General features: G+C 36.4%; 1 protein-coding gene across 2 annotated transcripts in view; it reads left to right on the top strand.

Moving 5' to 3' along the window:
* The window catches only part of BTBD9 (BTB domain containing 9), a 206,959-nt gene that overhangs the window by 9,749 nt on the left and 171,602 nt on the right, over positions 1 to 25,608 (top strand). The window contains exons 2-5 of one of the 2 annotated variants that reach the window (XM_032462991.1): positions 3,377 to 3,513; positions 17,673 to 17,884; positions 21,170 to 21,533; positions 22,624 to 22,888. In XM_032462991.1, the coding sequence (XP_032318882.1) occupies positions 17,700 to 17,884; positions 21,170 to 21,533; positions 22,624 to 22,888 (814 nt within the window). In that variant the 5' untranslated portion in view covers positions 3,377 to 3,513; positions 17,673 to 17,699. The remainder of the gene's footprint in view (positions 1 to 3,376; positions 3,514 to 17,672; positions 17,885 to 21,169; positions 21,534 to 22,623; positions 22,889 to 25,608) is intronic. The other variant, XM_032462990.1, reaches the window with a different exon arrangement.

The raw sequence follows: 25,608 nt of genomic DNA, 5'->3' as shown, positions 1-25,608 counted from the left end.
TTTAATAAGCTCTGATGTTCAGAGAAGGCTTCCTGGTGAATGTAACACTTCTCATTAGGCCTGAAGAAAAAGGCCTTACTTATGCTGGGAGTGAAAGGAATATGTATTTTTGACTAAGTGTGTCACAGTAAGTAGTTACTAAATTCAGCGTTGCTGAAGCATAAAGTTAAGAGGCAGGGCATTCTTATAGAGGAGCCTGGAGTGGTAAGCAAGGGTCAATTCAAGGAAGGACCATGTATGCACTGTGAACTTGTATACCAGCCCGGTGATCATTACAAGTTTATTAATATGATCACTAATAACTACCATTTGTTAAGCACTTACTGTATACCAGGAACTGTATTACGTGCTTTATAGTTGTTTTCTCGCTTAATCCTCTGGGATATTCACAAATAAAAATATGGAGGTACAGAGAAGTTGAGTGACTGTTTCAAGGCCATGTCTGATGAGTACAGAGAGTGGATCCCAAAGTGCAGAGATCTGATTCCAGGGCCTTTTAATGGGAGAATTATTTAAAAAGTGTTCAGCAGGAGAGTAGTGTGATTATATATTTATTTTAGATTGACTATTCTGTAAGCCGGGTGAAGGTGAAATTGAGTGGAGGGGGAGAGAGTGGGAGGCGGGGAGATAGTTGGGAAGCTGTTGAAGTAATCTGGGTAAGAGATTGATACCTGAACTAGAATAGAAGTTATTAAATAGGTACAGCAGAGATGAATTAGAGGGATATTTAGGAGGTAAAATTAGAAGATCTAACCACTTGATTAGATATGATGGGATCAGGGAGAGGAAGGAGTCAAGGAAGATTTGCAGGTTTTTAGCATGGGTACTGTGTGGTGCTACCACATATTAAGATAAAGGACAGTGGAGGAGGATGTGCATTAAGAGAAGGTTAGTTAAGAAAAAAAGGTTATTTTTGTTTTTAGTATGTTGATTTGAGGTGTCAGTAGGGACATGCAGTATCATATTGTGACATATGACTGTACAAATCTGAAATTCAGAGGAGTGCTCTGGGCTAGAGACAGAGATTTGGAAACTAGTAGGTGGTGGTTGAAACCAGGAGGGTAGATAGATAAAGGAAGCATGGCCCTGGGAAACACATCTCTTAAGGAGACAGTAGTTAAAGAAGAGACACATGGAGATAAAAGCAGAACCAGAAGAGACTGTCACAGAGACTAAGGGCGTAGCATTTCAAGAAGGGTGTGTTCAAGAGTGTCATGTGCTGCAGAGAGATCCAGGAAGGTAAGGATGGAAAAGTGAACCTCAGGAATTCCAAGGAAGAGGTTATTAATGGCCTTGCTAAGAACAGTTTAAGGAGAGTGGTGGGCTGATAGTGAGACTTGAGTGAATTAGAGGTTAGAAAAAGGAGGCCAGGGTATAGATAATCTCGTGAAGTGTTTGAATAAAAACTGGAAAAGGGATTAGAAAGCATGTGTGAAGCACAGGGTTGGAAAAACTGGCCCTAAACTCTGCGTACTGTCAACCTTGGGGAAGGTGATGTCGGCGCAGTCCGACAAATTGAAAGTCTTTGAAACCTTTGAGAACGTAGAAACAGGTCCTAAGGGTTGGAGTCAGCTGCTTCCTCTGTAGCCTCCCAGTAAGCCCTTCAGTTCCAGAATGGACTCTATCTTTCCTCAGTTTGTTGTCAATGCAGTATACATGTCAGAAAATCATCACCAGTTTACACCATCCTAAATGATATTTTGGTTAAAAAAAAAAATGGTGGGAGAAATTGGTGGAGGATACTCCGGGGAGGAAAGTGATAGTTATGGAGTGGCTGTTAAGTGTCAAGCATGTACTATGTCCTTCATGTGTTCAATTTTGTATTATTTCATTGCATCCTCATAACTACCTACCAAGGGTGTGGTTATGCCCATTTTCTGAATGAGGAGATTGAGAACCCATAGCCTTACCTCTCCTTATCTTATCCTGGGTTCTGCCACTGATGGCTGTGAGCTTGGATAGGCTTCTCAGTTTGCTCATCTGTGAAAAGCCAGGGCTGTGACCCTTAAGTCCTTTCCAGCTCTAGAGTTCTAGGAATCTGTAAATGGTTACTAATAGTGTTGCTATTTGGGCATTGAAAAAAGGCCATTTGGGGAGTTTCCCCCTCACAGTGAATTAATGACTTAATAGTAGCACTGTCAGGTCGTCCAGACTAAATAATTTATTTCCCCATCACACAGTGAATACTCATCATATATGTGGCCTTAGAAGGTTACTGTAAAATAAATCAAGTAAATAGGTTTGGTGACAGGCTCTCCATCAGTTGTTCCTAGCCTTGGGCATGTGGGCAGATAGCTACCTGCAAGACTGTGTGATGATTTTAAAGTGTGTTATAGGTTAAGCACTAAGTATTTTTATTAATTTAGGAGGTCCTTTGGCATGTGGCCTTTAAAAATTACATTATTATATTTCATAAATCTTGATTAAGGCTACAAAGCGTATTTACTATGGCCAGCTTCACAGCTGGGGTAAAATATTTTATAGTGTGTGTAATGAGCCACTAGATGATGGTGATTCTTTGTTCACATCTGAAAAATGAGAGCTAGGAAATAAATTAGAAGCTTTAAAAGTCTATTTAATTGTGAAAATTAATTTTAAGGAGCAGTATCCTGTGCCCAGTGAGTACTTAATAATTGAGGAGGAGGAGGGAAGAAAGAAAATTATGAGGCTTTCAAACCTTTTTAAGTCCATTTTGGAAAAAGAATAAAAATACAATGCAAGTATGATTTTCAAAGGCATCCTTTACAACATGATTCATAGAGAAATAAAATTAGCAAGTAATAAGCATTTTAATATTACATATTCTCCCAATTTGGAGCCAGTGTGTTCTAGATACACTGATCCTGGCAAGCAGAGATTATGGTTATGGAATCTCCTCCCCTTGGAAAGCATTGTGAAAATTTATAAGGGGAATTTTGTTTTCTAATTTGGTTGAGATGCATATTATTTTATTATAAATTATTTTAAAAAGCCCTTCCTTATAGCTATTGTATTTTTATGTGATTAGTAGGTTCTAAATCTATGAATTTTATTATAGTACAGTAGGTAACATAACAGGACTGTTTAGAAAAAAAAGTGGGCATTGGGTCTGATAGAATTGATGACCACTATATTTGTTCTCTATTGATGTACCACAAACTTATAGCTTAAAACAATAGCCTTTCATTATCTCACAGCTTCTGCAGATCAGAAGTCCAAGCATTATATAGCTCTATTCTTTGCTCTGGGTCTTACCAGGCTGAAATTGAAGTGTCTCTGGGGGTTATAATCTCATCAGAGGCTTGAAGTCCTCTACCAAGCTCATTGGTTCTTGGCAGAATTCAATTCCTTGTGATTATATGACCAAGGTCCTCATTTTCTTGCTTGCTGTCAGCAGGGGTCCCTCTCAGCAACTAGAGGCCACCCTCAGGTCCTAACCACGTGACCTGCTCACAACCTGACAACTTACTTCTTCAGTGCCAGCAGAGGTATCTCTCCAGTCAACTACATTGAGTGACTAGTCCATATTCACAGGTACTGCCCACACTCGAGGGGAGGGGATTATACAGAGTACATGGGGAGGAGGAGGATCTTAGAGGAGCATCTTAGAATTCTGCCACAACCGCTAGTATCAGATCTTCATACCTGTATCTCTTATCTATGTCAGTGGAGTTCAGTTGTGCTTAGCTCGCTTCGTTTCAATGTAATACTTGTTTATTGAATGCTGTCCTTGTGGGACACTAGGGAGAAAGACTTAGCCACTGCCCTCCAGGAATTTGTGTTTTGGCTCATTTTTAGCTAATTGTTACTTACTTAAAAAAACTATTCCCATCAGTGTTTGCTCATTTCTCCTCAAATTGCTTCTCAATAAAGTGCAACAAGTCAGAGATCATCTATATCAGTGTTTTCATCTTTTTGTTTAAAAACAAAAGCCTCCTTTTGATAAATTTAAATATTTCATCACTTGTTTCTGCTTCTTAAATTTTTTTGAAATATTTAAATAAAAGATAAATCAATTCTTGTTTTAAAAGAAGGAAACACTCCAGAAGTACGTTGAGTTTAAACATAAACCTTTCCATTCACTCCCTCTGCCCCCTCCCCCCAGCCTCTCCCTGTAGATTATACTGTTAACAGTTGATGTATGGCCTTGCAGTCTTTTTTTCCTGTATGTATTTACTTAATTAGCTCAGTCAAGTGCCTTCTTAAATATGTATATACACACACGTATACACACACACATATATTTATATTTACATAATTAGATCCTATTGGACTGAAGGCCTGCTCTCTTCACTGTGTTTTAGAGATTCAGATCAGTTCCATTCTCATTAATGGCTGCATTGTATGAATGCATTGTAATTTATTTCTAAATTTTGCCATCTTGATGAATATTTAATCCCCCTGCCCCAGCTTTTTGCTATTACAAGCAGTGCTAAAATTAATTATCCTGGAAACACAATTGCTGGATTATAGAAAATGTGTGTTTAAAAATTTGACAGATTGTGCTAAACTAACCTCCAAAAAGCTAAACCAATTTATACTTCCAACAGTAATATGAGATCATTGTTTCCTACATGTATGACTTAGTTGTAAAGATTTTGAACTTGAAGGGACCACAGAATGTGTCCTCACCCCTTTTCTAAGGTAGAAAAATGAATCCCAAGGACTTGAAATAATTTGCCCAGATCTTACCCAGCAGAACTATAAGTACTTCTCAGTCTCTGATCTTTGTTCCTATGAAAGCATCTTGGCTTAGACACATTTTACAGTGCAAGATTCTACCGTACTGTTTACCTGTTTCTGTCTCTTCTCTGTTGTTACTCAAAACAAACTTCCATTTTAGTTTCACATTTTCTGACAGTGCTCTGTGACTCCTACCTTTGCCATCTTGTCTGCATGGAACATCTTTCATTTAATATCCTTAAAAGAGCTGCCTTCTTCGATTATTTAAACACCTCCTTATCCATAGGGTATAATGGGTTACTTTACCTCTAGATACAACACAGAAAAGGAAGTATTTTATGAATCTTCCTCATCAGCAGCTGACCCCACCCCTCTTGGCCAAATAAAACATAAGCTTCTTTTATAAACTTGGAGAAGAAAATAGACTGCAGGCATTTGTCTATTACAGCACTTCTACATTTGATTGTTTTATGTTTGTCAAATGATGTGATGGCATTTCAGCAAAATGAACTCCAACTTAATAACATTAAAAATTTTATTAATAACAATTTTTCTCTCTTAGACATAACCTTGACAAAGCAGTCTGCTTATAAAGTATAAATAGTCTCCTCTGCTTGTGTCAGTGTATTTATTCCTGAAGTGTCTGCATTGTAGACTTGTTTCTCTTATAAAGGCATGGTCTCGGTATCTTTTCTTGATGGATTATGAGAATTTGTGTCAGTGACATCCCAAGTTGGTGCTGTACCTGAGTTGATCACATATCAAGATTATGACTAGGTAAAGAATCAACCCATAAAATTCTAGGGAACAGAGATCAACCTTGATGCATATTTTGATCATGATAAAAGAGATAGAATTCAGTATTAGATGTGAATAAATTTGGTCCATGAATTTTGTTCAGAACTGAGGACAGCAGTCTAATCATAAGCTCATCAATTATTCAGTAGCATCTTGAGGGTATTAGTGCATACATAGAATACAGAGAACCCATCCACTGCCCTTTAGAGGCTTTGTTCTAAAACAGAAGGAAAAAAACATACATTATTCTCTTTTTTAATGGTTTTTACTTTCCCACAGTGTAAGTGAAGTTTGTATGTTCACCAGAAGAGTGCACATATAGGCAGGCCACATATTTGCTTATTTGTGGGATGTGGAAGATTTGGGATAAGACTAAGTTTTGAAACATGAAAGGATAACAGTTTTAAAGGAAAGGTCCATTTTCCTAATCCTAAGAGACATGGACTTCTTGAACTTTTTGCCCAAGTGTTTTGTTCCTAAAATGAAAGTTATTTGCTTGACATGTGCTGTTTATCCCCTTATTCTTGTGTTCACACTATAGATTTGGATTTGGCTATAGATTTGGTCTTAGCCATTGAGGGTCAGTGGCTCTCATTTTGGACAGTAACTGCTAGACTACATGAGGATAATTATCTTTGAGTTTTCTTCTTTTCTTCTTTCTTTTCTATTGAGTAGAGAATGGTATGTTGGAGGAATAAAACAATGCTCATAAAACCAAAGGGAAGAGATTATATAGGGGAAAAAAAGAACAAAAGGAGACTAGTATAATTTGTGAACACTTCCTTTAGGTTATGTTCTAGAATAGCAACAAATAAATTTATAAAATAAGATTTTAGGTGAACTGATTTCTCAGAGTTGACCTTTTTTATTTCACAATTTCACAGAAAGTAGCCAAGATAGTGGGGTTTACAAACTGCATCAGAGTATGCTCAGTGGTATATTTTTATAACATCTACAAATGAAAAGCCAATTTCCTTTACACAGACAGTAATGCAAATGTTCACAGTAGTTTTGCTGCAAAGAAATTAAACTGTTGTAATTGATGATTCCACTGCTTTAATGGGAGTTCATGCTATAATAACCTTTATTAATTAGGAAAATATCATATAATTTAAATCTGGGCAAGAATATTACAGACTCGTAAGTTGCCACTGAAGAAATTAAAAAGAAATGGCTGCCCTGTATTTTCAAATATTATTACAACTAATAACCTCTGCACTCATCATGAATTTTTCATTGGTTTTTGGCTTTTGGTGCGTGTATTTTTCTGCTCCTAGCGTACAGTTCATATAGTTTTCAATAGACTTGGGACCAGCAAGGCTGATAACCCAAAAAAGGATCATTAGATAAAATTGAGCTCTATAAAGGATAGCCACTTGTTAGAGTTATAGGGAGTCTGTGCCTTATAGGGGATTACACAGTGGAACAAACAGGAGCTGAGAGACCAGGGGTAGGTTGGTGTCTGGATGATGTAGGTCCTTGGGTAATAGGTTAATAAAATCTGGTGATAAGTTTCTGTACCTTATCCCTTTCTGAAGCATAAGCTCAAGAAGGTTATGCTTTAGGGAACAAAGAAGAAGCAGCAAGCTTTAGTATTTGGGGAAACTTTAAAACATAATATAATGATACTCACTTGGGTCATTTGATATTTATTTTGTTGTAGGATACCTGATTTGAATGCTTTTGTTTGTTTGAAGGTATTTGCAAAAGATTGTTTTAATTAGAGATTGGATCCAGAGAAACTGAAGAAGGATTGAATTGGATAGAAAATAAAAATAATGCTGCAAATTACATATTGGTCTGTTTTTGCCTTGGGAGTCTCGGATATTTTGTGATTGAATAATAGAGTAGCTTTTCCCAGCCACCGTAGAATAAGATGTCATTGCCAAACTGAGGCAGGAGCATTGCCTACTCTAGGATAATACTTCTCACAAGATGGCCTAAGGCCGCTTGGTGAGCCCTCATCAAAAAATGCTGGGAGATGTCAGGCGATCTCAGGGTCTTTCATTTGTATGTGTACTTTGGCAGCGTACTAATAATCATATGAAGCATTAAGGATATGTAAAGTGTGGCATTCATAAATCCATATTAGCACAATACTAGAGTTTATAAAGGATTCTGATTTAGTTATCTGCTAAGAAGTCTGGCTACTGTGAAACCTGTAGCAGCATTGCAAAGCTTTTATTCCACATATGAATGGGCATAAATTAGAATTATTTTACATTTTTGAAAGATATGTATCAGTGTTATGTAGAGTTGGTTGTGCTTTTTAGTTGTTTCTATTATTTTTTTTAATTACAGATTGCTATTTTGCTTTATCTTCATCAATTTAATTTGTTACAGGTTGTTCAGTTAACCCTATACTGTATATTTGTATTAATACTCTTAATCTGTAATTTTTCAGTAGCTAGTTTACATTGTAGTTAAAATGTGAAGTATTCTCCCCATATTAACAAAGCAAATGTATTTGTAATCTCCAAAAGTTGAAATGAAAAGTGGCACTTCATTTTTATCGCCCATGGCATATTTTATCTGGTCTGCATAGGTTGAGTGAAAAAAGTTGGAAAACTGCTGGTCTGAGAAACAAATTGGCTGGACTAGGAGTCAGAGTCAGAATCATTTCTGATTTTCTCCATATTACTACAGCATAGCTCTTATAAGTTCAGGACCTTGACAGATCTTGGTTTAAATCTGTTTATTATCTGTGTCCTTGGACAAGTTGCTTAATCTTGTCTGTCTCTCTATTTCCTATCTTCAAAATAGGACAAAAATCTACCTACGTAATCTAGTTCTTTGAATATTAGGTAAGATGGTGTATGTAAAATGCTTGGAGCTCTGCTTGGCTGGTTAAGCCCTCAATAATAGTAACCATTATTATCAGGTGAGAAGTACTTTCTGTGTCCCTATGGTTATTTTGCTATTAGATTGTAATTTTGTTTTAAGCTTCTTTCTGGGTTAAAATGTCCAACCATATTTATCATTCAATATATGTTTTAATGCCTTTCTTACAGAGGTTCATTGTTAATAATAATGTATGTTTCATGATCTTGACAATTTCAAATTTGGGGGTCACTTTTTATTGAAATGTGTTTAATATATAACTGTAAATTTAAGGTGTACAACATGTTAATTTGCTACATTTATATATTGTAATGTGGTTGTCATTGTACAATAATTAGCTTCTCTATCATGTTACATAATCATTTCTTTTTAGTGGTTGGAATAATTAATTTCTAGTCTTAGCAAGTTTGATGATTATAATGTGTTTATATTCACTATACTGTGCATTAGCTCTCTAGGACTTATTGGGGGAGGGGACACTTTCATGTGAAATCTGATTACTAGGAGTAGAGTTGTCACAATGGCCATTTTCTTGTCTGCTTGTGTTGGCAATGTTACATTATCTTCAATCAGTGGCTTCCTTGGAAGAACCTTTTAAAATTCACTTGTCATTTTATGAGGAGTAATTTAATTTAATTTACCTTTGGTAAATTCAAGTAAACTGGCCTTAGTAAACCTGATACTTCCCTTTAATAAAAGAGAACATCACCTTCAGCCCAGCTTCTTTGTGGAATTCCCAGCCTTCTCTCAAGACCCTACTTATCTTATGGGACAAGTGACTGTTTTTGACATGTGGATCATGAGGGGAAGGCAATGTTCATCCACATATTGAATACTACGAAAGCTTATATTTTCTCATTTTTCTAGGTTAAAAATACATAGCAATAGAAGTGTTAAGATTTTCTTCCCAAATTCTTGTGGTTTCTATTCCACTCTTCCTAGGATGTGACTACCCCATTTTAGACAGCAAGTAACTAATTATTTGAATATTAACTCTTATTCTGATACAGGGGTATAATAGATAATTTTCTGAGTTCTTGTTCATTTAATGTTCTGTTTAGCAAAGATATAGTCATTTTGGTATAGTACTTATGGAAAATAGCTGTATCTGACTTTCTCCAAATCATAAAATCATGGCCTGCTGGTTCTAGAATTGACATTATTTGTCATCTGTTCCGACCGTCCTCAGTGGACAGTGAGTTCTTCAAAGGTAGCAACTTTATCTTTTATTAATCTTTATGTTTCTGTCATCTAGCACTGGGCCTGCATCATAGAGCTCAACAAATCTCTTATCAAATAAATTATATACAGATTCAGAAACTAATTGTCTCTTGGCAAAGAAGTGGAGAATCAACATAATGATTGGTAAATGGAGTTACAGACACTCTCTGTAAAGTAATCTCATCAAATATTTGTATAGTGCAGTTCCTTGGTGTTCCAAGCTGAGCATATCTATAAGCATTTATTTACAGATATAAAATCATAGAATGATAAGAATTTGGAGCTGGACTGGACATTCGAATTCATTTAATCTTTCCCAAAGAAAGACATTTCAGGAATCCCAAGACCAGAAAATACCCCTGAACTCCAGTCATGTTTCTCACTGTAGCACTTTTCTGCCCAGTGATATTACTGTTCTGCAAGATTTAGAATTGGATTGTAGAATATCAGAATCAAGGTTACACCTAACAGTATGGTTAGTCTACATCTGTTTATTCAGACTTTTGGATGACAAGAGGGGAATATATATCAAAAGAAGTGAGGGATCCTTCCCATGAGAAAGTAGAATGTGATTTTTTTTTCTGAGTGTTTAAGATGCAGACAGGACATCATTATCTCCCCAAGCGGTATTAATTTAAAGTTTAAGGAATACTACTTCAAATTATACACCTCATGGGTACCAAGAGCAGAAAGAAATTGCTAAACCATATGCTTGTAAATGCCATCTCTTTTCCCAAGAGAAAGATCATTCATATTTTGCAATTAAAGAGCAGAAGGTCTTTTTTCGCATAAAGTTCTTTCAGTCAGGAAATATGCAAGGCAGAGAGGGCTTCCCAGGGAAGATTTATACAGCATTCAAGGACTCATTGGTGTCTCCACCTGGTGGAACTTTGCTCTTTGTCTATGTCCTGATTAAACTCTGGAGAGTGTACTTTAGTTCTAAAAAATGTGGTAAGCCCTTGTCAAAGAAAAATTTGTAAACAGTTCTGCTGGAAGTGAACTTTAAGTAAAGAAATTGATATTTAGGTTAACTTGGTTTTTTCAAACTCCTTAAGAGGCAATTGTAACATTATAACATTGTGAACTACATGTGGTGCTCTCACTTTATTGATGGATATTGTTTATTTTGGTTAGAGCAAATGGGTGTGAGTTTCTTATTGCATAATAAACAGTCAGTAACCCTGAGAATTTAGTACTGCTGCTTTAGTCTTCTTTTTTTCCTGATGCATTTGAATCCAAGAGAATCAACTAACCACACACACACACACACACACACACACACAGCGCAGTTTCAATACCACCATATCTGGTAAATAAATTCATAGGAAGTCTAGAATCCTCAACTGAAAATTATATATGATAATAATGAACGGTACCATTCCCTCTCTTAGTGTAAGTCCCTGCTCCCCCTGCCTTCCTACTCTTCTCCTTTCTCTTGCCTTGAAGGAACAGCTTGAGTGAATAGATTGCCTTTGCCCTATCCTGTCAATGTCAGCAAGTTTAGACTCTGGGACTGTCAACAGGAGCAACTCTCAGAGCACTGTTTGCATCTGAGAAAATCTGCTGTAAGTTTAGAAAGTCTTACTGAAAATCTCTAAGGTGAAGATTTTACTTGTGATGTGTCAGATAGAGTGTCCTAGTAGGCCATGCTACCCAGGTGTCTGATATTCGTTGCTTTTTGCCTGTCTTAGTGTAATGAACTTTTTGTCCTTGCCTTTAAGTTGTTAATTAATTTTTACCTGTGGAGACAATACATAGTCCCTTTGCTTACCATTCTGTCTTGGTCACTAAATCAGGTCCTGCTGGATGTAGCGATTTAAAACACTTGCTGTCTTATATACAAATTGATTTTTTTTTGTTATTTTATTTTGTAATTTTAGTGACCAGTGTTATGAGATAGTTGTATATAGTTTTATTACAAATAAAGCATGCTTGTTATGAAAATTTTAAACATTGCAGGAATTTGTAGTGCACTATGTAAAAATTTTTCCTACAACCCCCTTGTTAACAATTTGGTTTTTGCTTTTTATTTATTTAACAAAGTGAGACTTTATTATAATATTATTGTACAGCCTTTTTGCATGTAAAGACATGTTTAAGATTTTTTCAATGTCAGTAAAGTAACTTTATTCTTTTTAAATCATTATTATCATATTGCATTGTGTAGGCTTACCATTATTTGTTTATCCAATTCCCATTAAATGGACATTTCAGGGTTTAAATTTTTTTTTAATTTTCTTTTCTTTTTTTTAAAGTGTTACAGAAAGTGCTGAAGATCCAACTTTTTTCATAATGACTGACCAACATTTTTAATTGAAGAAAACCAATATTTTCTCTCACTGTATTGAAATGCTACATTTATGTATACTATACTGAGTTCCTATGTATATTTGGCTTTATTTCTAGACTAATATGTCTCAGTGATCTGTCTCTCAAACATGACATTGTTTTAATTGCCCTAGTTTATGATTTGCTTTCTCATCCAGTAAACTGTCCCCCTCTCATTGTACTTTTTCAGAATATATATGAAATCTCATGTTTATTCTTTCAAATGAATTTTATCCCAATTTACTTTAAAAACTCTGTTGTGATTCTGATCAGGATTAATTTAATTCCTGTATTTAGAACTGTCTCTCTCAACTTAAAAATCCCCTTGATAAATACGAAATTCTCATTTCTCATTCTTAGTTTTCTGGTATGTCTGCCCGTTTTTCAGATTGATTGTTTTTTAACTGTATAACCCTGCCAAGCATGCTTTGTTGAATTTTGCTTTCTTTTACTAAGGCATTGTTTTTGTTCACAGTATGAAGTACAGTAAAATATCAAACATGCTTTTTTCATATGGTGATTTAGAGATGATTGGTCTCTTAACAACATTGGCTCTTTCTATCTCCAATGTGTATCTCTTCATTTATTTTTCATAAATCCCTCAACAGAGTTTTATAATTTCCTTTACATGCTCTATGAGTTTATTCCTAGGTATTACATGTGTTTTGCAATTATAAATTGCAGTTCTTTTCCCTCATATATTCTAGCTGATCGTTTTGGACATGAAAGGATACTACGTATTTTCATTTATAGTTGACCCTTGAACAACGCAGGGATTGGGGCACCTACCCTCTGCACAGTTGAAAATTCAGATATAACTTAGTCAGCTGTCTGTATCTGAGGTTCCTCTGTATCTCCAGTTCCTCCACATCTGAGATTCTAACCAACCGTGGATTGTGTAGTACTGTGGCATTTACGATTGAAAGAAATGTGCATCTAAGTGGAACTACATGGTTCAAGCCCATGTTCAGGGGTCAGCTGTAATAATTTTGTGTGGTCATCTTAGTGGACCTATCTTATTTTGTCATATTTTTTCAGTTGGTTCTCATGGATTTTTCATGTGGCAATCAGATTATCAGGAAATAGCGATTATTTCCCTATTTGTTTCCTAATCCATTTCCCTTTAACTTGGTTTTCTTACTTGTATTGTCTTTTGTTTCTAAAAGATGATGATAGTTACGAATTGAAATTCTTGTCTTATTTTTGAACTTTCTAGGAATGTTTTAGTGTTTTATTAACTAGATGCTTCTGTCTATTATAGATAGCTATGTATATATGTAACAAGTTAAGGAAGTATTCTTTTATTCCTATTCAATTAAAACTTTCAAAATAAGCTTGTTAATGATTCTTTAAAAAGGGATTTTAGCGTTTATTGAGCTAAGTATATGATTTTTTTCTCCTTTAACCCTTTAATTTGATGACAGTTATTTTTCCTAATATTCATATGCCCTTCTAGGAATTGATCAACTTTGTCATGAATCTTTCTGCTTAATTCTATTTTCCAATATTTACATAGCTTTTTTTTTTCATTTATACTGATTTTTGAGTGAATGAGTATGGTCACATCTTCATGTCAGGGTTATATTGGCTTCATAAGAAGCAGGAAACTTTGTTTTTCATGTGCACAGGAATAGTTTAAATCACATTGTAATTATCTGATCCTTGAAGTTTTAAAGAAACCTGTTCATGAAATTTTTGAATCTGGCATATTGGGAGGTCAGGGGTCAGGAATACATTTGGGCAGATGGGGTAGGTTATTTTCTTAGTATCCCTTTCTCTTATCTAAATCTGAGATTTATATGTGTCAGATAGGTTTTTAGGGTTCTTGTTTTCAGTGCTTTTGCTAACCTTATTAGATACTCTGGTTGTTTCTGGAACTACACGGGAAAGAGAACATAACAGGACTGAACCACTATCTTTAGAAAGGTTTGCTTGCAAGGTTGACCCTTGTCTGGCATCTGGGAACTTAGATTTTTAGAAGGCTTTCTGCCATTAATTGATAATACTGGCTCACTTAAACTGCTTATACAAATAGTATGGCTTCTGTTGAACGTTGCTTTCTTCAAGAGTCTGGAATTTGGATATATGCCAGGCAAGGGCTGCCTATGCAAACAGCCCTCATTAAACACCCTGGGCATTGAGTCCCTAACAGGCTTCCTGGTTGACAACATTTAAATGTGCTGTCACAACTTGCTAGGGGAATTAAGCACACTCGATGTAACTCCATTGGGAGAGGACCCTTGGAAGCTTGTGTCTGGTTTGCCCAACTCTTTGCCCTTTGTGCTTTTTGAAAACCTTTGCTGATTTTGCTTTGATTCTTTTGCTATAATAAATCACAGTCGAGTCCAGCTATATGCTGTCATGAGAGTCCTTTTCATATGACAGGACTAAACAGTGGTATTAAAAGGCAGTGGAAGAGTTGTAAAACATAATTTTAAAAATGTAATGTAACTTTATCATTATAGCTATGGAAATAATCTCATGGAAATTAGAACATTTGTCAAAGGCCCTGTGTCTTTAGTGGCTGAATAATAAATTTTAAAGCTTATGAAACAAGTCAATAAATAGTTTTACTCATGTACTTTACATTTTTTTCCCCAGTTTTATTTATTAAATTAAAATTGATGGTTTAAAGTTTTAACTGTATTGGTGTGTGGTTTCTAAAATGTGCTTTTTTCTTAGTTTCCTAAACTGTTTATTAAAACATTAAAATTTTTCATAAAAGTTTATCTGTAAAGAGTGTTAGCTTTCAGATAGACTGGCCAGCCAAATTAAAAACACAAGAATTTAAAGGAAAAAATTCAAAAGTTGCCAAGGTCACCAAATCAACTGTTTATAATAGAAAACAGTGACAACCACATGAGAATCATATTCACAAAGGTCACATCAGATTTTAAAATATGCTTTTTTAATGCAAGTAGATGGACCCAAACTATCATTTAGTTGAAAAGCTAGGGCATAAGATAAAGATATTTTCTGCATACATGCTGCGGCATTGAAAACTTTGTTAGCACCTTTTGCCTCTTTGCGGTAAGATTAAAAATGGAGTCATATCTTAAATGAATTTTCTTAGCAGCTATTTTGTTTGTATATTTATGCTCCCGAATAGGGGATGTGAATCTAAAACAGCAGAGTGTAGATCAGTGGCTGTTTTCTAGTCTTCTCATTAGAATCACTTCAGAATAAGTGATTCCACATTCCAGACCAATTAAATCAATTTCTGATGAGTGGGGCTCAAGCATCTTTTTTCTTTTTTTGAGCTCCTTGTGTGATTCCAATGTGTGCCAAGTTCATTGAGAATCACTGGTCTAATTAAAATTATTTCTCTGTGCCAATAAAAATTGTGTTTATTGCATACTACATGACTATTTTGTATTCTCAACAATATTCGCTTTATGTCTCCAGTTGGAAAAGTGTAATCAGAATGTAAATTTAGCAAAATGAAATTGTGTATCTGAAAAAAAGTGCAGATATGGAGAACCTATTAAGATACATATTTATATGTGTAGTATTAATGTTATGTATCAGTTGAAGAATTAGAAATTTACCATTGAACTAGTTAACCAAAAATCTGTCATTATCCATCAAGAGTCATTAGTTAATAATTTGAGTCTTACCCATGTTCTGGATAAAATTTTAAGATAGTATGATACCAGGGAACATATTCAGTGTGTATATGCCTTGCATCCTTTCAGCCTGGGAAATTGTTTATTTTGTTTGGAGTCATGCACCATCATTGAAGTATTGGATAGTGACGTGAGAGTTCATGTTGAAGGAGAATGGGATTTTGAAATCAGGTACCAGTAGCTTTCAGAATTTCATGGCTGACATAGGAAATGACATGTTATTTTGAACATCATTTGGGTAACCCAGCCAGAAACCAGAACAAAAAGCAAAACCAGTCTGACCCTTAGTGCCTAGAGTACAGTTAATCCCTAATCATATGTTAGAGCAGGGATGGCAAACTATAGCCTGAGGGTTAAATCTAGCCCTTTTCTATAGTTTTTTGGGAACAAAGCCATGCTCATTTATTTACTTATTGTCTGTGGCTGTCTTTTAGGCTCCCAGCGAGAGTTGAATAGTTACGACAGAGACCGTATGGCTTGCTTGCTCTCACGTGCGCGCGCGCGCGCTCTCGCTCTCGCGCGCTCTCTCGCTCTCTCGCTCTCGCTCTCGCTCTCGCTCTCTCGCTCTCTCGCTCTCTCGCTCTCTCGCTCTCTCTCTCTCTCTCTCTCTCTCTCTCTCTCTCTCTCTCTCGCTCTCGACGCGCGCGTGCACACACACACACACACACACACTCCAATCCTTTGCAGAAAGTTTGCCAGTCCATTGTTAGACTGTTGTATCAGTCTAGATACAGAGTTTCTCGTGACCTGCTGACACTCCTAAATGCACTCCTAAATGCATCCTCTTAAGCTGAATTTGGTCTTTCACACACAGGTGACTGGAGATGATTCAGTTTTTAGGGCTTTCAAATGCAGTTTGCAGTTGAGGACGAGGGATTTGCTTGGCAATGAGAGGAGAATGCTGGTAGCTCTCTGATGGTTGTACTGTAGGGGGCCAGGAACTTGTTTACTTACCTCAGGTGAGTGTCTCCTGGCCTGACTCACCTTCCATGTTCCTTTACATTGTATTCCCTGCTGTTGCTCCCTCGGTTGGGGTGGGAGTGGAATAGCGGGGAACTGAGGAGACTGGACCGTGAGGGAGTAAAGACAGTTTTCACATACCTTGTTAGTAATGGATCTGGATGTCAAAGTTTAAAGATTAGGACAACTTAACCTTTAATCCTGGTACCAGTGAAGAATTCAAGGTGTGGAGGTCTAGTGAAAAGAGCATATCTGTCTCAATTCCCTCAGTTTCTGGTGCAATGGAAGGGTAGCTGGGTCATGTATCTTCACTTCAGGCACCTGCATGCTAGTCGGGGCTCTCATCTACTTGCTGGGTTACTTACACCTGAAAAAGTACTACCGCAAATGCAGTAGAGATTTAAGAGTATCAACATTTTTAGCTTTCAAAGGGCATAACTCCTCTTTCTAACATGTGAATCTGTTAATCAAGTTTTAGCCCTTTGATTTTCAGTTACCTTTGTAGAAAGGAATTGCATACAAAAGGAAGTGCCTGTAAATGAGATTAATTTGAGGATATTCTGGTAAACAAAGGCAACCTGATCATCAGAGCTGCAAGTTTGGATACAGCCTTGAGAAAATTATTGGGGTTATTCTTTCTTTGAGGGGGCTTAGAATACTTACTGTAAAATTTCATTAATAAGTGTCCAGTTACTTTTGCAACTTCAGAAGATTAAATTTTTTAATAAAATATTTAAGATAATTTCAGACCAAAACCTCTGAAATTATTTGAAATCTGATGATTTAGTTTATTCTGTTTGTGATTTAGTTCTAGATCTAGGCTGAATGAGTTTTCTACTGGGTCTAGTTAGTTATACCCACCTTATTAAATATATCCACGCTAAAAGAAGAGCTCTTCTGGTTGTTGATATTCCTTTTCCTGAGATACTGAAAAATAAGGGACCTGTATTTTGGGCACAGTTTTCTGGTTTGTGATGGCTCCAAGTGCTGTTAGTGTTTGAAGACCCTGACTTTCCCAGTGTGATAAGGTAGTGAAGACAGTGGAGTTAATGGAAAAAGGCTGAATTACTTCCCAGAATAAATGGGTTAATATAGATACCAGTAATGATGAAATCTCTCTTTTATGACTTTTTTTTAAAAGCACTTTAAATTTTAACTTAGTTCTGTTTCTGGTATGTGACTTTTGACGTGTACTTCTCTACCCTCACTAACTCTCACCCCTTCTTTGTACAATAGATCTGTGACTATCATCTGTTCTACAAGATGAGTAACAGCCACCCTCTTCGCCCCTTTACTGCAGTGGGGGAAATTGATCATGTGCACATTTTGTCTGAACATATTGGTGCCTTGTTGATTGGGGAAGAATATGGCGACGTCACATTTGTTGTGGAAAAGAAACGTTTTCCTGCCCACAGGGTAATTTTAGCAGCAAGGTGCCAATATTTTCGGTAAGTGTATACTACTTTTTGAAGATTCAAGTCACTTGTAGAAAACATTGGTATTTTCCACTCTGTGAAGAATATGAAACCATACAAAGCATACAGATAAATTCTAGCAGTCCTTCAATTCAACATCTGTAAGCATTTCATCTTTGTTGACTTTTTTTTTTTTTAACCACCTTTTTCTTTTAGGAGCTATCTTAGAACCATAGGAATAGAAGGCTTCTCAGGCTAGACTGTACACAATCAACCACTGTTCAAGGTCTCAACAATATTTCTCAGGCTGAGTCTTTGTTGCCCTTATCTTCTCCTCACAGTTGATGGCTAATAAGCCTCTTGTATAGATAGACTGACTTCTGGGCTTGCCAATGGACATGTATTCCTTGTAGTTTCAGACTCCTAAGGTCCAGGACTTGCAGGTAGCCCGACAGACCTGTCTCTAAGACATGCAGTTTGACAACCTCCAATTAAAGGAAACTTAAGTATTTATTGAGACTAAGTTTCATAGTTATATTAGAACTAAAACTAAACAGGTATTTAATTAATGTAAAAATTCTGCATATACATAGCTATTGTCTGTTACTTAGACCCTTAATTTCCAGGGTTATAAATGTTAAACTGAGGTCTAATTACTCTGCATTTTACCTAATGTTAGCTAAAATGGAATTTTCACTGAATTATTGATTGAGTGATCATTTATCCTGGATAAACCCATATAGTCCATAGAGTCCTTATCTGTAAAATCATGGATTTGCCTGTGAAACTTGATATCTAAAAATTGAGGTGACAAAGGCTTAGAGAAAATTTCAGTTACCTTCTAGTGAAAACTGCAGTCTGATTTTTACCATCAGAATTAACTGAGACAGCAAAACCAGTAGAGTCACATACATTATAGTATAGTGTATTTCTTGAAAATATTTGCTGTTTAGCTAGAACTCTTATAGTACTTTGTAAACATTTTTGGAGTGTTCTATCTCCATATAAAATGCCATTGTAGATGCAGCCAGGAGCTTAGAAAAGAGAGGAGTCTATTAACAGTTCTAGTTAACACGCTCCTATCAAGGCAAGGCAGCTGGCCTTGGTCTAGTCATGATTTTTTACCAGCCTCTGTCCTCTGCACACTTTTGTGTTCCTTTCCCTTTTCTTTCTTCCACTCAATCTATTCTTTGTTAAGTTAGAACTTTTCAGCCTTATGTTTAATATTTGTTAACATTATATACCTTCCTGTTTTCAAAAACAATTTGAGACAACTGTATTTGGGTATCTTTTAGGTGATCAGTATATTCTTAAACAGACCCAAGTACTTTTAGAAGTTTGAAGGTCATATTGAGTGAATGGAATATACTCCCCTCACTTATTATTGACCTTGTTCTTGATGTCTCTTCCTGGGTATTGAACCTTTATAATACCTGATGGCTCACTAGGCTGAACTCAGAGTCATTGTCATTGCTTACCGATTCTCATTGCTGACACTGTTCACATGCAAAGGAAAGTTAACTGTCAGTAGTCAGGAGAGACCTTCACAAGTATTGTCACAGAACCTATCAATTTCCAGAGAAGGATAAGCCAACTGTACAGGAGAGAACCTCCCACAAGTTGAGGGTTCATAGTTAGAGTTCCAAGGAGTCCTCATCCAAACCGCTTTTAAGGTGTTGAGAATCCAAGTAAGTACCATGGATTACACTGGAGTGGAAATAGGTCTTGGCAAGATCTCCCCAGGAAGGTGTTTGTTAGTCTAGTAACTTTAAGATCATGGTTGGATGCCCTCTGGATTAATGGAAACCTTCACAGTTGTTTTTAGGCAGAGTATAACCCAGTGAAGAGGTATGCTCAGAATATTTGTGAATCTTTTGCTGGGTAGTTTCAGCTATTTCCTTGAAGCAAGCAGGAATGTCCTGTCATAGGGGAGGGTAGAAAGCGTTCTAGGCAAGCGTGGAGGGAAACTGAAATGCTAGTCCTGCTCTGAGAGTCTTAGAAGCAGGGGAATTTCATTTTGCCCCTTTATTCTCTTGCTGTCACTTTTACATGTTTTCTTTCTCACTTGTTACTCTTCCTTTTCTGCATGGCTCCCTTGTTCTCCCCTGACCACCCGTTCTCTCCTGATGGTTGGAAACTTTAATTGGCTCATACAGTTTCTCCTAGAGTAATAGAGGTAGATATTCAAATTCATTACCTGGCTGGATTACTTGTCTAGTTTTCACTTTTTAGATGAGCACATAAGCAATAATGTGGGGATGTTTTTTAATCTGAAAAATACTGAAAGACAAAATTAAAAAGTCAAATCATCCATAATCCCATCATCAATTTCATTTTTAATTTATAAAGTAACAAATGAAGATCCTTCCCTCCCAGCCATCTAATCCTACTCCCTAGGGACAACCACTGTTAATAGTTTAATATGAATTTCCCTCAATTTTTCTCAGTATAAGTAGATACATCTGTATATACCTATGTGCATACAAATATAGTTATGTGGTACACACTTTTTCCCATGCAACACATAGAGATCTGCAACCTGACTACCTACTGTATCCTAGACATCTTTCCAAGACAGTATATATTGATCTCCCTTGGTCTTTCTAAAGGCTGCACAGAATGTGTGTATTACAGTTTTTCCAACCATGTTCCTATTGATGGACACTGAAGATTTTTTCTGTTGTTTCAATACATCTTCTTATACATTTATGTTTACCTTGCTGTATTATTGAGTCCTAAAAGTGAGATTACTGAGTTGAAGGGTATGCACAGTTTAAATGTGAATAGATATTACTTAAATTACTTTCTGAAAAGGGGTACCCCTTCATACTCCCAAAGCAGTGCATGAGAGAACCTGTTTTTCCATTGCTTTTGCAGCATGAATATTAACAAGCTTTTTAATTTCTGCCAGTGTGACAGGGGAGAATGGCACCTGGTTGGTTTAATATTTTTATCTGATTATGTCATTTCCTATAGAGCTTTACTTTTTAAACTACCTTCTTGACCTTTAACAAGTTTTTATTGATTTCCCTATTCCTTTCAAAATGGCACTTTCATCTTTCTATTTAATGAATATTATATCTCTTGAGCTCTTAGGGTATTTCATTAGTTCAGTTGTTTGTAGAATTAAATCAAAGTAGTTTTTCTTTTTCTTACTTTCTTTAGAGAACTATTTAAAATGATTACTATGCATTTCTTCATCTGAATCTTTGTGTCATTAAACAAATTTGTTTTTATAATGTTGTTAACTGTTGTTTCATAATTTTGTAGCAAATCCTGTTTGAAGTTTTCCTCATGTGTTTCATCTCTGATGTGCAGAGCATTACTGTATGGTGGAATGCGAGAGTCTCAGCCTGAAGCCGAAATCCCTCTCCAAGATACCACTGCAGAAGCGTTCACAATGCTACTTAAATACATCTACACTGGGCGGGCGACGCTGACAGATGAGAAGGAGGAGGTGCTGCTGGACTTTTTGAGCCTGGCTCATAAATATGGATTTCCAGAGCTGGAGGATTCTACCTCTGAGTATCTCTGCACCATACTTAACATTCAGAATGTCTGTATGACTTTTGATGTTGCCAGTCTCTACTCACTTCCCAAGTTAACTTGCATGTGCTGCATGTTTATGGACAGAAATGCTCAGGAGGTGCTTTCAAGTGAAGGCTTCCTCTCCCTTTCCAAGGTGTGTCATTTCTTACAAGTAATTTACTGGCATGCATTGTTTTATTTATAGCTGTACAGTAGAAATATAGCAGTGGACTAAGAATAAAAAAATAAAAACCATTGGTGTGGAAGAGGTTGTCTGGCCAGTCACCTGCCTCTGGCTACTGAGACTCTAGGTTATATAAAAGGGAGGTAGATTTCTGCTGTTTTCTTTTAAGGGTCTTCTGGAGTTCTATCTGCAAAAGAGACTGTGCTGCTGGGTGATTGTTTTCAATGTGATGACAGTCAAATAGTCTTTTTTGTGGTGCTGCATACTATTTTTAGTTTTGTGTTTTCCCTGACAGAGAGTGCAACTAGTAATTCACTATTACAAGAAGGAAAATTCGTAAAGGAGATCTGATGTCTCATTGGATGTCTTTAAGTCACTGCTTTTTTTTTTTTTTTGGCTCAAAATTCACTATTGTACAATATTTTATACCATATAGTAGCTAGAATAAAACTATTTTTCTCAAATCTTTTTCTGAACCCTAGTAGTTATCTTTCCTTTCTCTTTCTGTGTCCCTCCTAGAACCTGAATATTTCAAATGAGAAAAACCTATTTGAAAAGCTACACAACTTGATTTGAGTGTAAACTATGATTTTTATTATCCTACTGAATTTTTAGAGGCAAGGATCTTAGAGGGTTGCCCCAGTGTTGCTGGAGATCAGTTTAGAAACCCAAGAACCAAACATTTGGTGGTGCAGTACTAGTGGGGAAAGAAAGATTTTGAATTTTAAATGTGAGTTGTGTCTTAGTGATTTGTAAGTGTAAACTCTTCTGAAGAAGCTCTACGGAATGACGGCTCCTCACATTGCCATTTTCTTGTTATTTTATTAAAGATGGGTGGAGATGTACTAGAAAGACTAGGTACAAGATGCCTACAGCTGTTCACACAGCCATAATGGGCAAGAGAGTATATGGCACAAAGAACAAGGGAAGAAGATGATCAAGAGGAGTTGATTGGTTAAATATAAGTGATACTTGCAGTTCTGTAAAGTTTCACTGATTATTCATGAACATGGTTGAGCTACATAATAACTGGAACTTTTTTCTTTTTTATCCTTTTCAGACAGCACTTTTAAACATCGTATTAAGAGATTCATTTGCAGCTCCTGAAAAAGATATTTTCCTAGCCTTATTAAACTGGTGTAAGCACAATTCAAAGGAGAATCATGCTGAAATCATGCAGGCTGTGCGTTTGCCTCTAATGAGCCTCACTGAACTTCTGAATGTTGTGAGGCCTTCAGGCCTGTTGTCTCCTGATGCCATTCTGGATGCTATTAAAGTTCGATCAGAGAGCCGGGATATGGACCTCAATTATAGAGGCATGCTCAGTAAGTACCTGTTTATGCTGATCTCACCAAGAAGTTTTGTTTGCATCTTATGACAGTGTCAGATACAAAACTCTAGTCCTGGTGTACATGGTATATGTGAGTCCAAGAACATATAGCTCTGCTTCCTGTGGAATCCCTTTCCCTGTTCTTCCCTTCTTAATTCCTCCGGAGACTGCTTAGCCTTTGTAGACCCCAAAATAGATATTTCTTGCTATTCCTGGACAACTTTCTCCAGCTGCTCCCTGGAATGTCAGAAATTAGATACTTTCCTGAGAAGTTTCTTCTCACATTAAGACCTTTCCTCCCTCCTTCCATCAAATCAGTACTGAGTACATGCTATATACTTATTATTATTTTAGGTACCATGAACATGGAGCTTCTAAATAACAACAATAATAGCTAACACTTATATAGCATTTCTAATACTTACATGGTGTTTTTCTTATTAATAAAAATAATAGCAGTGAATACTTATGATATGTATACTTATCGATACATATAAGCATATGAATCAGTAACAGTCCTATATGGTCATTTAATTCTCCCAACTACCCTCTGAAACAACAACCCATTATTGGCTCCATTTTACATATGAGGAAAGTGAAGCACAGAGAGGTTAAGTAACTTGCCCAAGGTCACACGGATGTGGAGCTGAGTAATTAACCACTAAACTATGCTGCAAAAGTGTAAAATATAGTCTTTGCCTTTGACCCTTTTAATTTCATTGTGGAGATAAGGTATACTCCCATGACAAGTTAAACACAACAATATTCAAGTTGAGTACATGCTGTGAACTTCAGAAGAGGGTGTGGCTTGGAATGACTGAGGGAGAAGGAAATGTGTGTCTTAGAATTAATGAAATATGGTAGTTCTTAGAAGAAGATGCTGAACTTGTTCTTAGGCTTATTGAGTTTGAGGGTTTCTGGGACGTCTAAATTCTAAGTTCTGTCTCATGTTAGTCATTTCCCTGAGTGGTCTTTTCCTTGACCATGGCTTCAGACACTTTCTAAATACTGATTGATCTTAAATAGATGTCCTCAGCACTGGACTTCTCTCCTGACTCATCAGATTTACATTTCTTTTCATTGGGCATAGAAGAAAAAGCATAGGTTTTAGAGTCAAATTTGACTTCAAGTCCTGAATTAGTCATTTACTAGTTGTATGACCTGGTATTAAATTATATAAGGAATTTTACTTTAGTTTGATATCTCTGCGTGTTGTTACAAGGATTAAATAATGTGTGTAAGCTCAGTACTGTAGGAAGCCATTGTTTTTTGTGTTCTTCCTCATCTCTGTGTGTCTGTGTAGGAATTATCACATTGATCACGTTGTTCAAACATTTTTATTGTCTTTGGTATTTGAAGGCACACTGATCTTTGTATCTTCAACATTTAACACACTGAATAACATTTAGCAGCCACTTGGTGAGTTAATGCAAGGAGAAGTGTCTAAAGGCAGTGGAAGCATATTACTGGTATTTAGGAAGCAGTCAAAGCTGGGAACAAAAGAGGTGGAACCTGGGCTGGAGTATAGAGAAAGAAGTGAAAATCAAAGTCTGAGGCTTGGAGGAGACCTACAGCCAGGATGCTGAAGGTAGAGAAGTAAGAATTAGAGAGGTAGGAAGAAAACTGGGATAGGGCTATAGAAGCCAACAGAGGAGAGAGCGTTTATATGGAGAAGGGTGGTCACTGGTATCTAGTGATGCTGAGAGGGCAAGAAGAATGAGAATTGAGAGAAAACTTTTGGATATAAATTGTGGTGAGTTGGTTAATAGTCTAGACAGAAGCTTGACTAAGCAGGGAATTAGGCCATGGGTTTGAAAAAATAGTAAATACAATAGGTTGATCGTCTGATGTGTGAATTGGAGTAAAGGTGGTAGAAAACTAGTATGGTAGCTAGAGGGAACAGGTTGGGAGAGGTCTGGGAAGAGATTAGAGGTGCTAGAGAGTGGAACTAATTGAAAGTCAGCCTTAGATAAAGTGTGGGAGGATGCAGAAGGGAGAAGTAACAAGATGAGTAGTATAGTTTTAGTCTTTGTAAATCTTCATTGCTGGATCCTTTCTTATATAAGCTCCTTTCCCCACTCTTGCCCTACTTTTGATTCAAAGTGTTGGTAGGGCCCCAGGACTGGTTTCACTGTTGCGATAGGCTTGGGACATTGCTGCAGAAGTGAGGAGATGCTTTGGACATATGATATAGTTAACTGGTAGCTAGGAATTGATCAGCTGGTCGTATAGTATAGGTGTCAAATGTGGGTTCTAATAGACCGATGAAATGACTGTGAAAGGGACTAATCAAGGAGAGGTGTACTCAGTTCCATAATGATGTACTTACTGTAATTACTGCTCACAGATGTTAACTTCTTCATTTTGGAGTAATTCAGTGGGAGTTCAGGTAGATCAAGGAAGAGATTATGCATGTTTGGGAATTTTTTATCTAACTTCTAAACTTGAGAAATGATTAAGTAGCAGACTTTTTCTGACTTTTGAATTATATGAATAGTAAATCAATAATAGAAATACTAAGGAAGCATATTACTTTTCCTCTCAGACCCTACAAAATAGATTATTTGCTAAGTAAATGTTATCCAAACATTCATACCATTTTTTAAAAAGAATCAAGTTTCTTCACTGTTAAGGAAAAAGGGGTCTAAAATTTCAGAACTGTCCCTGAGCTGATGATCTGGAAAGATAGTTCTGTTTATTTAGAAATTATTGATC

Source organism: Camelus ferus, chromosome 20 (genome assembly GCF_009834535.1).
Source record: "Camelus ferus isolate YT-003-E chromosome 20, BCGSAC_Cfer_1.0, whole genome shotgun sequence".
NCBI lineage: Eukaryota > Metazoa > Chordata > Mammalia > Artiodactyla > Camelidae > Camelus > Camelus ferus.
Note: the sequence above shows the minus strand (reverse complement) of the source record. Positions and strands in the feature narration are given on the sequence as shown.